The following is a 15,967-nucleotide window of genomic DNA, read 5'->3' as shown; positions in this document are numbered from 1 at the left end:
ACACACACACACACACACACACACACACACATATACATACATATATATATATATATTTTATTTATAATTGATTTAATAGGAATGATCATGGGTTATGCTTAAACTTTTATGTTCTTTATTTAACACTTTCAAATTTTAAGTCAAATCTCACTTGTAAGAATACTACCCATCATCTATAACAATTTAGGGTAGAGGATTGGTATAATTGTTAGAGCTTGAGGCAAAGTCTTACTGCATTTAGTTATGAACTTTTACATTATGAGTTCAAATCTCAGTGAGGTCAACTTCATATCAAAGTTTGAAAATAAAAACCAGTCATGTGCTGGAAGGTGATTTAATAGGTCATATCTCTCTCACAAATTTGGGACCAGTTTGTTATGTTAGAAATTATTATTTGTATTTGAATTAAATTCTTAATGATTAGATATTTGGAACTGTTGGCATCAGGAAGGGCATCTAGCCATAAAAGCCATGCAAAAAGAGACAGTGGAACTTGGTGCACTCCTCTGGCTTGCCAGCTCCTGTCAAACTATTCAACCCATGCCAGCATGGAAGCCAGACATTAAATAATGATGATGACTCAGGAGTCAAGGTGTTACTGTGTATGCATTATCATTATTGTCATTTTAACATCCACTTTTTTATGTTTGTATGGGTCAGATGGAATGCACTGAGGCAGATTTTCTTTGGCTGGATGTCCTTCCTGTTGTCAACCCTCACCTGTTTCCAAGCAAAGTGTTTCCCCATGGTCAGACATGTTTTTCACAGAAGATTGGAAACAAACTAGATTGCCTGTGTATGGTATTGCTTGTTTACAACTATCACATAACATCAAGGCAAGGGTACACACAAACATACTGTATATTCATTGGTTGGTTCAACATCTGTTTTCCCATGCTCTTCCTGGTACAATCCTTTAACTATTTTTCAAGTAAGGGATTGTGTGTGTATGTTATTGATCCTTATGTTTCAATTTATATATTCTGTTTGTTATCAAATTGTTCACTTCTGAAGGATAAAAAAGATTCACTGATAGCATACATTTTTTAAAATAGGCTTAGAAGAGAATCTTGTTAAATCTTAATAGTTATTTTTGTGAAAGATCTGGGTGAAATGGTGAGTAATTAATAAAGAAGGTGTTTTATGTGTAATGTCCTATACATTTGAGTTTAAATATATCCTTGTTATGAATTTGTCTGAACATTGACTACGTTACATGTAGTAATAACTTACCCTTTGGATTCATCCTGGCTGCACATACAGTATTGGTTATCAAATAGCAACAGCTATTTTGATACATTCACAGTCCTTTAGCTGTGAGCTTCTAATGAAAGGTAATATTAACTGATATTAGTAGAAGCACAAGTATTCAGATTGAAAGTTTGTATGTAGAGTATTGTTGCTAGATTTGAGTTTTAAACTCAAATAGTCACATCAATAATTGGATGAACCAAAAGTGTTGTTGCATGTTGGTTTACTAGATACTGGTAAAATGGTAGCACAGCCAGTGTTTTGTTAATTACAAACTGGCTGTAAGAAACTCCCAAGACTTTATGACTTTTTTATTATTATTTTAAAACATGTAAGAAATGTGTGATTGCAGGTGGGCAATGTTAGGTGAATAAGTTTGCAAAAATTCTAACAAGTCTGAAAAGTTTTGACCTTTTAGGGATATTCTCTTCAAAGGGATTCCATTAACTTTATTCAAGTAAAGCTGGGTCTTACTGAATGCTTCTTAAGTAGTAAATGGATTTGCTAAATTTAGATTTGATTTTTGCCAACACATGCTGCTACAGTCCCATTTCATGGTGTCTATAGATAGATCTTGTGTATTTTTGTATGTTGTTAACATACTACTACAACATAATGATAATAATGTCATGCATTAAAAATCAATTCTGTGTGACTCCATCAAAGAACATGTGCTGAAGTTGATGTTACTAAGTAGACCAAAATCATAATCCTTTTGCTTGTTAAAGCTGAATGTGTCCCCAATTGCTTTTATAACTCCAAAATTATTTTAGAGCAAAACTAGACATGCTTTCATGTGTGTGTGTGTATCTTTTATCTTTTACTTGTTTCAGTCATTGAACTGTGGCTGTGCTAGGGCACCACCTTGAAATGGTTTTTGTCAAACAAATCAACCCCAGTAGTTTTGTTTTTTTAAAACCAGGTACTTATTCTGTTGGTCTCTTTTGCCAAACTGATAAGTTATGAGGATGTAAATAAACTACCAGTTATCAAATGGCAGCAGGACGCACAAATGCTCACGCACACATACACGCATGTATACAATGGACTTCTTTCAGTTATTGTCTACCAAATCCACTCAAAAGTCTTTGGTCAGCCCAGGGCTATAGTAGAAGACACTTGTCCATGGTGCCGTGCAGTAGAACTGAATCCAGAATTTACCACACAGTCATACCTGCATATACACACACAAATCATCATCATCTTTACTTGTCTCTATTATATAGTATTTGGTTGTTCCTATTGTCTTTTGTGTTGACTTTTGCTGTTAAACATAGATGTTTTTAGTTTTCCCAGTAGATTGTTTGTCAACATAACATTGTCTTTCAACAAATCAATTGAACAGGTTTGATTCAGTTATATATCAGAAATACTTGTTAGTTCCTTTGGAAACTTATCTTGTCTGTCATCATCTTGTAATGCAACAAGAAGTGAAGATAATCACCAACAGAATAAAAATGAAAAAAAAAAAAAAAGCCCATTTGTATAGATACGTAAATCTGGTGTTTGAATCTCATTTTTTGTGCCAGAATATTGTTTGCTATATTTATCTAGAAGTTTGGAAATTGCCAAAATGGTTGTAGTTTTTCTTTTACTTTCTTTCTGTTTTGTTTTTAACATCACATCCTGTCTCCCCACTATTTCTTTCCTTCACACTTGTACTGGATATGAATGTATCTGGTTTCCTGAAGGTTAGTTTTATAATTTATTGGATGCAACTGATAGCTATGACAAACTGCCTTATTTCATAGCTTCTAATCTTTTCACTGTGTGAAGGCATGCAAAGAATGTAGCGGTAAAAAATGCTTTCTATAGCTATGTGATGGAGGGAATTACCTTCCTATATTATTCAGGTTTATATCCATTTTTCCAACACCCCACTCCCCATATGCTATCTTAAGTGTGTTGTTATTAGCAAATTTCATTTATTTGCTTATGAATTGTTGTGGCAACTTTATTTTTATATAGCAGGGATCCTCATTTGCTAACGTCACTGACCATAGAGAAGAGTTGTGGGAGCCTGTATATAGTCAATCAGCTTGTTGGAAATAACAACTAAATGTCCCTCCTGGCTCAGAAAAAAAAGGAAAGGATGCATTAGGATAGTGTAGTCCTAAGTAAATGTGAAAAGATGATCATATCTAGAATACCTTGAGCATAGATCTATTCAATCAGAACAGACCTGGGTTAAATAACAATCACCTCAAACATGAAGAGAAAGTGATATTGATTTTAAATTTGTTAAATTAAGCAATATGCTAAGTCTAGCACGCCATACCCCCAATAGTCATGCTTCAGCATCTTGATGTATTCACTGTGTTTCTTATTATGTCTTTTCTAAATTGGGACTATTTTTTTTTTAATGTAGCATTTGAGTTATTGAAAAATGTTTACAAGCTGTGTGACCTCCACTAGTCTTTCGTATTATCTTATCACTGAAAGTTTAGCTTGCTTATGTTTTTACCTCCGCCAAGGAAGGAGGTTGTTTTCATCGGTGTTGGTTTGTCCGTTTGTCTGTCTGTGTGCAAAATAACTCAAAAAGTTGTGAACGTTATTTGATGAAACTTGCAGGAAAAGTTCGTTATGACACAAGGAACAGATGATGAAACTTTGGTGGTGATCCTGGAATTTTTATGGATTCTTGAAGGATTTTTCATTTGTTATATATACTTTATATGAAGTATTACAATGTTATGTTCTTTGATTATCTCCCTTGAAAACACGTTCATTGTTTCCACGTAACTTATGGTAGCGTTGCTGATTCCAAAGTTTATTTCATTTCTCTATTAGTGATTTTACTCGCGTATCTATCTTATAATGAACTGCTTGGCGGAGGTCTGTGGAGGATAATATGACAGGCCTTGACTATTTGGATCGACTCAAAAAGCTCAGGCTTTGCTCCCTCCACCGCCGCTGTGAGCTCTATATCTTCTGTATGGTGTGGAAAATATTCCATTAACATTGCCCATCTTTAAAATTTGTCCGAGGCTTGGCCCCCATACCATCCATCCACTACAGAAATGTTCATGTCGTATCACAGCACTATGACAGAACTATTTCACCTCAATTGGCCCTGCTCTCTTCAACATCGTGCCAGACACACACAAAGGAGGAAAGTGACTTCACAGCATTCAAATAATCCCTAGATGATTACCCCCCCAACAAATACCAGATAAACCACCCACACCCTGATATGTCTCTGAAGACAATAACCCTCTGTTTGAATGGGCTACAGTTCCCCAGAGCTGACTGTGTATCTCTTCCAGGTAGTGCTATTAAATTAGACATGGCCTAAGTCAACTTTGGCCGAAACTTATCTAAGTAATCTAATCTATGCTGTAACCTTTTAATCAAAGCATGATGTGGGTAGAGGCTGATGGTCTTAAGTATAAAAAAATTATTAAAGATTTATATAGAACTACATTCAGAGTATGTCTATAGGCTATTGTGTTTAGACCTAGTTTCCATCCTCAAACTGTTCTGTTTTGTAGATGCAAATTTTTAATAGTTTTTTTTTTTTTTTAATGAAAAACTCCGAAATTAGAAAAATCAAAAATCTGCAACAATCTCGGTCCCATGAGTATCAGATAATAGATTTTCAACAGTGTAAAGAAACTGATTGTGGTGATTGTAGTTTTGACGGTGATTGTGGTGAAAACAGAGTGTTGATGATGACGATGGTCGAGATAAGTATGGTAGGAGGATAAAATAGTATCGGTGGATATAATGGTGACAGGAGCGGTGTGATGCTGAGGTGATGGTGGTAATAGTGGTGTTGATGATAGTGTTAGTTGTGTGATGGTGGTATTGTAGTGGTTATACTGGTTGTGGTGGTGAAAGTGACTGTTATTTTTTTTTTTTTTTACCCCTGCCAAGGAGGTTATGTTTTTGCCGGCGTTGGTTTGGGAAATTGGGCGATTTTCAGCATGCGTGTATATGGGTGGAAATGAGCTGCTTGGCGGAGGTCTGCGCTCTCTGAGTGCTTTTCTAGTTTAGCTCTGTTTTTTATTAAAAGGGTTTTAAAGTTATCCAAGGGAAAAATTATTCAATTTTTTTATGAAGGTGAGCTGACTATCAAGAGTGATGCTAGAGCTGTAAAATCTTACATGCATTAATTCCAACTCTTCTTATTAATAACTGTATTGTTTCTTCTCAGGTAAATTGACTCCTGATTGTTCATAGTAGACTTCAGAGTAACTAGTAGTGACTTCTCTTGAAATGGACAAAATTTGGCATCATGGTATTATCAAGTACCTGCAGAAAAAGGGTTTAGCTCCACAAGGACATTGATACTCACATGGTTACTACATTAGGGGATGACACTGCAGCTTTTGGCAGCTGACTTTAGGAAGGGAAGGGGCAGTCTTAAAGATGACCTTTCTGCCACCACCAAAGAAAACATTGATTTTGTTTACCACATGGTGATGGATGACAGGTGATTGACTATAAATCAAATATTCAATGCTATTAGCATATTCCGTGAGAGAGTTGAGAATATTCTGCACTATGAACTTGGCATGACAAAGGGTTCTGCTCGATAGGTGCCACATCTTCTGACACCTGATCAAAAGTGTACCCAGTTGATCACATCACAGGAAAATCTGACATTGTTTAAGGTAGATCCAGCTGGTTTCCTTGAATGTTTCCTAACCCAGGGTGAGTATTGGGTTCATCACTTTGAGCCAGACAAGGAGACTATCCACGTAGTGGAAACACCTGTCCTCACCTGGTCCAAAGAAGGCCAAGGTCATTTCATCTGCTGAGAAGGTGATGGCCTCAGTTTTTGGGATGCAAAAGGCATTGTATTTATTGGCAATCTTCAAAAGGGTCACACTATCAATTACTGAGGCAGTTACAGAAGGCTGTCAAGACCAAACACTCAGGAAGACTGATGGAAAGGATCATCTTTCGTTGAGACAATGCTCCAGCACAAAATCCCATGGTTTCAATGGCTGCTGTGTGTGACTGTGGCTTTGAATTGGTTTATCAGTCTCTCTTTTCTCCTGATTTGGCTCCATCTGGCTATCATCATAAAAAAAAAACAAAAAAACACTTGACTGGAAATCAGTGTCACAGTGATGATGTCATATCTGTTGTTGATTACTTTTTCCCCCCAACTGGATGAAAGCTTCTTAACCAATGCAACACTCATGGAAGAAGTGTGTGAACTACAAGGGGGATGATGTTGTAAAATAAACCTCAATTGGTCACATTCCATGAGAGTATCTTGGTCAGCCTATGAACTTTTCAACCAGCCCTCATAATCCTTTTGATACCAATCTGCCTGTGACTGCCCCTGGTTCTGTGATACAAACTTTATGTTTTAAAATGATCTAAATTAAAACCTTCCATCAAAATTCCATATGTTTTAAACACTGGTTTAATAATGACAATTATTTTAGTAAATTTTTCATTAATTTCAAATTGATAGGAACACAAGTAGTTTACTGCAATTTTGTTATCTAATTATAGTAATTGAGGTAAAATAAGACATGAAAAAAACTCAACTTGTCTACACTGTAGAGCTCTAGCTTCATATTTACAAACTGACACAGAAAGCATAATTTAAAACAAAATTAAACCAATGGTGCAAAAGAAAATATGGCACCAGATAGGCTTGGTAGAAGTGTTAAATCTGGTCTGCCAAACCAAACAAGTTTGACACCTCTGATTTATGTAATTAAAAAATATCTAATTAAATAGGTTATGTTTACGATTTGGGGATAGAATTGCTAGTAAGGTAAATGGTAACTTATACTGGAAATTCTCTGCAGTAATAGAAGAGAAACATATCTTTCTGAAAACCAACATTAATTGAAATTGGTATTTCTGTGTATTTAAATTTCTCATTAACACCTTTATTATAACTAGTATCTTTATTATAAATGTAACATATCACAAAGTATTAACTGTAATAACTTTTTTAATTAACTTTTGATTGTTTCTATATTAATATAACCTGACTTCAAATATCTAGGAGTATTTGCAAGTTTTCATCAGTTGATAACAATTATCTTTCTTCTTTCAGTGAAATAGTTAACATGAGAACTGCAATTAAATATTTAAATAGAATTAAATTAATTTTTATCATATCACTGACATTGTCAGCCTGTCAAGTAGCTTTATAAAAGACTGACAGTAAAAGGTTTCAGATGTTTGATAAAATGCATATTTATGAAATTTGATAATATCCAATATTATTGAACATTGCCTGCAACTATCAAACTGTTATTAAACATTTCAAGATTTCATGGTTTTTATTAGTTTTATGTTCTTTATCAGATAAATTTGTTCATTCTACTCCCTCAATAATTTTCATTAACAATTTTAACAAACCAGCCAATAATATATTCTCCTTCATTGTTCATGTTTACTTATCTACGTCCCACTGGCTTGTTAATGCCTTGACAGTAGAAATCACTGGTTTTCACCCAAAGAATTCATTTAGCCACCTTTTCAGCTCTGAGTTGTTAAAAGAATCACCACGTAGTGTTGGAAAGTGATTGAAAATGGCAATAATCTTAAGGCCCTGTATTAGGAGAATACAGTGAGTGCGGTAAAACTTCCCAACTGAGCTCTTTGATGATCAGATTAATGAAGTGATGGTGTGTGGTGTCATGTGGAAGAAGGTGGCACTTCATTGTCATATGTCTGAAGAGAGATAAAATTTATTCAAATTTCAAAAATAATTTGAAGAATTTGAAGAGGAAGAACAGAACTACAAAAAAAAAAAATGTTTTTTTTTTTTCATGTTTATTCAAATATCACTGAAAAGAAATGAACAAATTTATCTGACAACTCATTATTATTCACCCCAGAAAAGTGCAAGATGTTGTTGCTTAGCTTCAGACCAACTTTGATTAAAGCACCCCAGCCATGGCCTTCACATGTTATTTTCAATCTGTATATCCATGACTACATTATCTAGTGTGTTTGTTTTCTGTTAGATGGTTTGCATGTGGTTTCAAGGATATTTGGCTGCTATATCTAGCAGGTTCTTTTGTTAGCTTGAGCTCAATTACATCAGAATGGCTGCAGCAGAGTTTGAAGAGTATGCCATTGTAGAAAAGGAGTATAAACATTGGAAGTAGTTTAACATTGAGTTACAGAAGAAACCACAAAGAACTTAAGAAATTCAAGAGATGTTATATTTTAAGCTCATCTATTTGATAACTAAATAGAATATAAGTGTGTATATATATATATATATATATCTATATATATATATATATATATATAGAGAGAGAGAGAGAGAGATGTGCACACATCATGAACAATGTAGCAACTATCAGAAACTCTGTTCTTATTAAAAATCCCTAAAAATTACTCATATGTCAGTCAGCATAGTTCATTCTGGCATCACTATCTCCATCTTCTTTCCTGCTACTCCCACCCACTCTTATACAGTGCTGAATAGCTATGTATAAGGGTGGGTGGGAGTAATAGGAAAGATGTATATAAGGAATTGTGTATATTGAGTGCATGTATATTTACTAATTTATTGTTTCTTATTTACAGACAAGAAAACTGTCCAGGAAATAGCAAAACTCCGGTTAAAAGCTACAGATTTTGAAGTGAAGGAAATCATTGGCCGTGGTCATTTCGGGGAGGTTCGTGTGGTGCGTGAGAGATATAGTGGCACTGTCCATGCTATGAAAATGCTGGAGAAAAGTAAAACTCTAGCTCAATCTGATGTAAGTTATTGCTATTATTATCCCAATAGTGTTTGTTTATGAAAAAAAATATCTAAATTATATAATTATGATGATGATGATAATTGAAGAGGACAATGACAACGATTCCTTTTCCTTGTAAGCTGACAGAATCATTAGAATGCTAGAAAATTTTTTGCAGTATTCTGATATTTTACATTCCGAGTTCAAATCCTGCTGAGGACACCTTTGCCATTCATCTCTCTAGGGATTTACCCATCAAATACTGGATCAGTGGTATCAGCTGAACTCTTCCCTCAAAATTGTTGGCCTTATACTTAAATTAGAAACCCTTATTATTAAGGCAGTGAACTGGTAGATTCATTAGTGTGTCAGACAAAATACTTTACGACATGTCTTCCAGTTCTTTATGTTGAATTCAAATAACACCAAGGTCAACTTTGCTTTTTATCTTTTCCGGGTTGGTAAAGTACCTATCAGGTACTGGGGTTAATGCAATCAACCACCACCTAAAAGAAATCCTTATTATACTTTATGGCATTTCTTCTAGAATTATGTTCTGAGTTCAAATTCTGTTGAGGTCGACTTTGCCTTTCATCCTTTTGGGGTCAATAAAATAAGTTAAGTACTGAGGTCGATGTAATCAATTTCCCCCTCTCCTCAAAAACTACTGATCCTGTGCCAAAAAATTTAAAATATTTATTATTAGCACATAGCCATGACTTTTGCAAGAGGGAACAGTCAGAAATTGGATCAAACAGTAACTGACTGTCACTTGTTTTTTGTGACCCTGGCATGCAAAGTTTGCTTTAACAGAAATGGAATTCAGAATGTAAAATGACAAGTGTTATAATTATGATAATAATAATAATAATAATAATAACGATATTTACCTTTCTACTAGAAGCACAACACTAAAATTTTCATCAACCCATGCACCATTGATACTTATTTTCATTGACCCTGAAAAATGAAAGCACAGTTGATGCCAGCAGAATTTGAACTCAGCTTTCAGAAATGCTGCTAAGCTTTTTGTCCAGCAGGCTAATGATTCTTCCTGCTCACCACCTTAATGATTCTTTCTAATTTTGTTACAAGGAAAGCCATTTTAGGGTAGGGTTTTTGTTGGTTACATCAACCCCAATGCTCAATGTGTAGTTATTTCATCGACCTTGGTGGAATTTGAACTCTGTCTGATGCATTAACAGTTCTTCCAGCTTGCCATGTCAATAATATTTCAAATTTTAGCACAAAGCCAGCAATTTAAAGGAGAGGAAGTAAGTCAATTACATTGACTCCTAGAACTTATTTCATTGATCCATAAAGGATGAAAGGCAAAGTTGACTTTGACAAAATTTGAACTCTGTCCAACATGCTAACAATTCTGCGAGCTTGTCACCCTAACAATAATAATAATAATAATAATAATAATAATAATAATAATAATTTCTGAAATTTGTGGAGAGGGGCTATAGTTGATGATGTCTACTGCAGTGCTTGACTAGTACTTAATTTGTTGCCCCTGAAATGATGAAAAGCAAAGTTCACCTCAACAGAATTTGAACTCAGAACATAAAGACAAACTTAAAGTTTCTAAGCAATTTGCCCTGTGTGCTAACAATTCTACCAGCTCAGAACCTTAATCATAATAATAACAACAATAATAGAATTTCAGTTGAGAGACATAGAATGTTTTATACTAATCATCCTCATTAGACATACGTTTGTCTGATTATTTGATTTGTAACATGTTGTCATGTTTGCATAATGCTATATGTCAAACTTGTAACTTGACTTTCCATACAACTTGTGAGTGATCTAAGTATATGGAATACGACAGTAAAAGCAGATTAGTCGATATATGATGACATATTGAAAGTTTTCCAATATCTATAAAAATGACATATTTTTCACATGAAATACACTTCTAACTTTTTTTAAATAACTCGTTAGCTAACTTTCTGTTTCATTACAGTGTCTTTTAATGTGAATTGTACCCACATGTATCATGAATAGTGTAATTCACTTGATAGCTTTAACATCTTTTTCACCATGCTGGTATGGGTTTAGATGAGTTATGTGAGGCAGGATTTTATGGATGGTCTTCTGCACACTCACAGACAGCTGTGGTTCAGAAGTTTGCTCCCAACCAATTTGTTTTGAGTTCAGTCCCACTGCATGGCACCTTAGCCAAGTATCTTCAATTTTAACCCTGGGTCAACTAAAGCCTTGTGAGTGGTTTTGGTATACAGGAACTGAGAGAAGTCCAGTGTGTAAGTGTTTTTGTGATTCTTCGTCTTGGCATTGTGTGGTAGATGTAAATGAGTGTCACTGTCATACAAGCAGTGGCATTCTTTTTCATGTCTGACTATAAGGAAATATGACCTTGCTTGGAAATAGAAGAGTCTGGCAACCAGAGGAACATCAAACCATGAAAATCTGCTTCAATAAACTCATGACAACCCATGCAAGCATGAAAAGTGGATGTTAAAACAATGACAAAACATTTGATAGTCTTTCTGCAGTTTCTCTTTACCAAATTTCCTCACAAGGCATTGGTTGATCGAGGCTATAGTCAAAGACACTTACCCAAGGTGCCATGCAGTGAGACTGAACCCACAATCACACATTTGTGAAATGAACCTCTTAACCTTATGGCCATTCTTTTTATAAGTATGCATCAGATTCTTATGTTTGCCTATAAGTATTTTATTTTTATTTTGAGAATTTTATTACTTCAAGACATAAAGGCAAATGGTTAAAGACACAAGCTTATGTGGTGATCATAAGTTCAAAATTTTCTATTATCAGTTCCTTTGAACTTATTTTAAGTTGATCAGCTGCTTATTTGCTGCTTGAATGAGCCTTGAATAATAACTATTTGTAAAAGGTTAAAAATATACTGAGCTATTTAATCCTTAATGTTCTCACCAAACTTAACTTATTTTTCTTTCATGTTTATACAGAATTTAAGTATTCTTTAAATCTTGCAGCAATATTCAGTTCTAACACATCTTATTGCACTTATCCAAACCAACAGTCATCTAGTCAGTTCCGTTCTAGGAATAGCAAAGATGTTCCATTATCTTAATTCCTTTATTTTAGGATCTTCATTTCATGTGTATGTTAGTGTCCTAATGCTTCATTCTGATTTCTTTGTTTCTCACTTAGGTGTCTTTCTTCTCCGAAGAGAAAGAAATCATGGCTAAAGCTGACAGTTGCTGGATAACAAAACTTCACTACACCTTTCAGGATGCTAATTATCTGTACTTTGTCATGGAATTCTATCCTGGAGGAGATTTACTATCTCTATTATCAAGGTAAGCATTACAGTATTATTGTGTAAGTAATATTAACCCTTTATAGCTGTTTAGGTTTACATTTGCCTTTTGGTTCTCAATCATTTGGTCTTGGGCAAGTGTCATCTAGTCTCAGGTTATAGTACAACACCTTGGTCAAGTGTCTACTACTATAGCCTCAGGCTGATTAAAACCTTGTGAGTGGATTTGATAAATAAAATCAAAAAGAAGCTCATCATGTGTGTGTGTGCACGTGTGCATCCATCTCTTGACATCAAGTGACGGTTGTAAACCACTCTGCCATGAAGCACATATCTGGCTATGAGGAAATATTTCTTTGCTTGGAAAAAGGTAAGGGTTGGTGATCGGTAGGGAATCCGGGCATAGAAAGTCTGCCTCAACAAATTCCATCTGACCCATTCGACCAGTGAAAAGTGGAAGCTCAGAAATTGACTTCGCATACTAATGAGTTTTTATAACAATCAACCTTGGGAATATACAAAAGTGGACTTCAAACAATACATTAATTTTTATAAAATGATATTAAAGAAAGGTGAAAATTAAAATAACTGCTGTAGTTTGTTTGCAATCATCATCATGATGGCATGGGCTGGACGGTTTGACCAAGACTGGCAAGCTGGAAGGCTGCATCAGACTCCAGTCTGATTTGGCATGGTTTCTATGGCTGGATGCCCTTCCTAACACGAATCACTCTGAGAATGTAATGGGTGCTTTTACGTGCCACCAGCATGACACTGGTATTTGCCATGACTGCAGTTTCACTTGGCTTGATGGGTCTTCTCAAGCACAGCATAATGTCAAATGGACTTGGTCATTGCCTCCATGAGGCCCAACGCTTGAAAGATGCTTTCATGTGCCACCAGCACAGGTGCCATTTGTTTGACAGTGGTATCTGCCACGAATGTGATTTTACTTGGCTTGATGGGTCATCTCAAGCACAACATAATGTCAAAGGTCTCGATCATTGCCTCTGTGAGGTTCAACACTAGGAAGCTCAACCACTTTGCCTCCATGAGGCTCAACGCTCAGTGAGTGCTTTTTACATGCCAGCTGCACAGGTGCCAGTTACGTGACACCAGCAATTTCACTTGGCTTGATGTGTCTTTTCAAGCACAGCATATTGCCAAAGGTCTTGGTCACTAGTCATTGCCTCTGTGAGGCCCAGAGTTCAAAGACAATGCTTCACCACCTCATCCCATGTCTTCCTGGGTCTACCTCTACCACAGGTTCCATCCACAGTTAGGGATCAGCACTTCTTTACATGGCTGTCCTTGTCCATATGCATCACATGACCATACCATTGCATTCGTCTGTCTTGCACTACACATCTGATGCCTCTTATGTCTAATGTTTCTCTCAAGATGCTTACATTCTGTCAAACATGCACACTGACATTGTACATCCAGCGAAGCATACTGGCTTCATTTCTTTCAAGCCTACGCATGTCCTCGGTTGTCACAGTCCCTGTTTCACTGCCATGTAGCATAGGTGTTCGCACACAGGCATCATATAATCTGCCTTTCACTCTGAGAGAGAGGCTCTTTGTTGCCAGTAGAGGCAGGAGCTTTCTAAACTTTGCCCAGCCTAATCTTATTTTCACAGCTATGCTCTCAGAGCATACACCTCCACTGCTAACTTGATCACCTAGATAACGGAAGCTATCTACTACCTCTAGCTTACCCCCATGGCAGTTGATGGAGTTTATTTTCTGTACATTTTCTGTGTTTTTTGTACCTGTGCATCTGCCACACACAAAAGTTGTTGCTGCACCTTATATGTGTCCAAATCTTACACTGGGTATTAATACCTACAGAGTTACTACCTACACCTTTTCTACAGATCAAGAAGGGTCATCTACCTGAAGGGATTTGTGATTTGTCTGGCTTCTTACTTTCTAAGACTTTGGTTTTTTTTTTCTAGGTTAACTCTAAGGCCCTTTGATTCTAGACCTTGCTTCCATACCTCAAACTTCTTCTCTAGTTCTGCTAGTGATTCAGCTATAAGAACAAGGTCATCAGCATTAGAGGAGCTCTCAGGAGCAGCCTGTCTTAAATTCCTGTTATTGTCTGCAGGACTATGATGAAGAAGGGGCTTAGACCGATCCTTAGTGAACCCTTACTTGTAGTGTCACTGTACATGGGTTGTACAGCTCTCACCAGCCACTCGTCTATCTCTAGTTTCCGCATTGACCACTAGATAAGGGATTGGGGAATCCAGTCAAAGCTTTTTCCAAGTCAACAAAAGCTAAGTACAAAGGTTTATCTTTGGCTATGTATTTCTATTGCAATTGCCATACCAGAAATATAGCATTAGTGGTGCTTCTCCCTGGCACAAAACCAAACTGCATCACATCTAGACTAACTCCCTAATTAGTTGGGCTACGTCTCTCTCTGTAACTTTCATCACCCAAACCAACAATTTGATACCCCTGTAATTATTTCTATCTAAGGCATTGCCTTTACCTTTGTATCAGTTGACTATGGTGCTGCTACACCAGTCATTGGGTATGACTCCTTCATGAATCACCTGATAATAAAATAGTGATGTGTAGTTCATAAAAGTATTGAAAGTGAAGATAGTGATGACATAACATCGAGTGTTCCTTGTGGTAAAAAATTATACCTAACAAAACTGCATCCATGTGTTCAGTAGGTACATACTAAATACCTGTTACCTAACAAAACTGGTGGACAGACCAATAGAGTACTTATGCATGTTGTTGAGTGAAATCAGTTTGCTGCCAAGTATTATTTTAGTATACAATACTATCCTCTTCACTTTAACTATGCTGTGATTATTCATGTGATATGCAATGGTGATCATACTATACTCATCACTACCTCCCACCACTGACTAGAACTGCTATCAACCATCCTGTTGATTTCAGAAACCCATAGCAACAACTTCTCAACTAGCATTGTGGAAGGTATCTACAAGAAAAGTGCATATTCCATGCTGTAAAATACAGTAAATGATATTGAGAATCAAGTGGTATTGCTTTGCACTAAGCATTATTATTAATAAGAAACAAGCCATTGATTCTATAGCCAGTTATCTAATTCTTCCTTATTGATTTGCCCCAGCTGTGATCTTACTGGCATGTTGAAAGAGAGAAAGTGTGACAAACTTTATTTGAATTGGAAATTTATGGATCAGCTTGCTAAATTGTCCCAAATTTTTCCTTTTGTCAGTTGATTTAATTGCATTTGTTTGAATTAATTTCAATTTGGGGTTGCAACTGATAAGCTAAAAACAGTTGCGATTTCCAGGTAGCTGGATTTCATTCAGCTCCAGTGTTGTCAGAACTGTGATGTGCAAGAGAGACAAATGCATTGGTATGGTCATGTGATGCATATGGACAAGGACATCTGTGTAAAGAAGTGCCAATCTCTAACTATGGAGGGAACCTGTGGAAGAAGTAGATCCAGGAAGACACGGGACAGGGTGGTGAAGCATGATCTTCAAACTTTGGGCCTCACAGATGCAATGACTAGTGACCAAGACCTTTGGCGATATGCTGTGCTTGAGAAGACCCATCAAGCCAAGTGATAACATAGTCGTGGCTGATGCTGATAGCACATAACTGACACCCATGCTGGTGGCACGTAAAAAGCACCTTTCAAGTGTTGGGCCTCATAGAGGCAATGACAAGACATTTGGTGTTATGTTGTGCTTGAGAAGAAGACCCATCAAGCCAAGAAAAATCACATTCAAGGCAGATAC

At 36.1% G+C, this 15,967-nt stretch overlaps 1 protein-coding gene across 7 annotated transcripts in view; it reads left to right on the top strand.

The window, feature by feature from the left end:
• Positions 1–15,967, top strand: part of LOC106874645 (citron Rho-interacting kinase) — a 284,276-nt gene that overhangs the window by 113,258 nt on the left and 155,051 nt on the right. For all 7 annotated transcript variants that reach the window (XM_052978350.1, XM_052978339.1, XM_052978352.1 and 4 more), the window contains exons 3-4: positions 8,770–8,945; positions 12,096–12,244. In XM_052978350.1, coding sequence (XP_052834310.1) covers positions 8,770–8,945; positions 12,096–12,244 — 325 coding nt within the window. The remainder of the gene's footprint in view (positions 1–8,769; positions 8,946–12,095; positions 12,245–15,967) is intronic.

The sequence above is a fragment of the Octopus bimaculoides genome, chromosome 2 (genome assembly GCF_001194135.2).
Source record: "Octopus bimaculoides isolate UCB-OBI-ISO-001 chromosome 2, ASM119413v2, whole genome shotgun sequence".
NCBI classification, from domain to species: Eukaryota; Metazoa; Mollusca; class Cephalopoda; order Octopoda; family Octopodidae; genus Octopus; species Octopus bimaculoides.
This window is presented reverse-complemented; position numbering and strand designations above follow the sequence as displayed.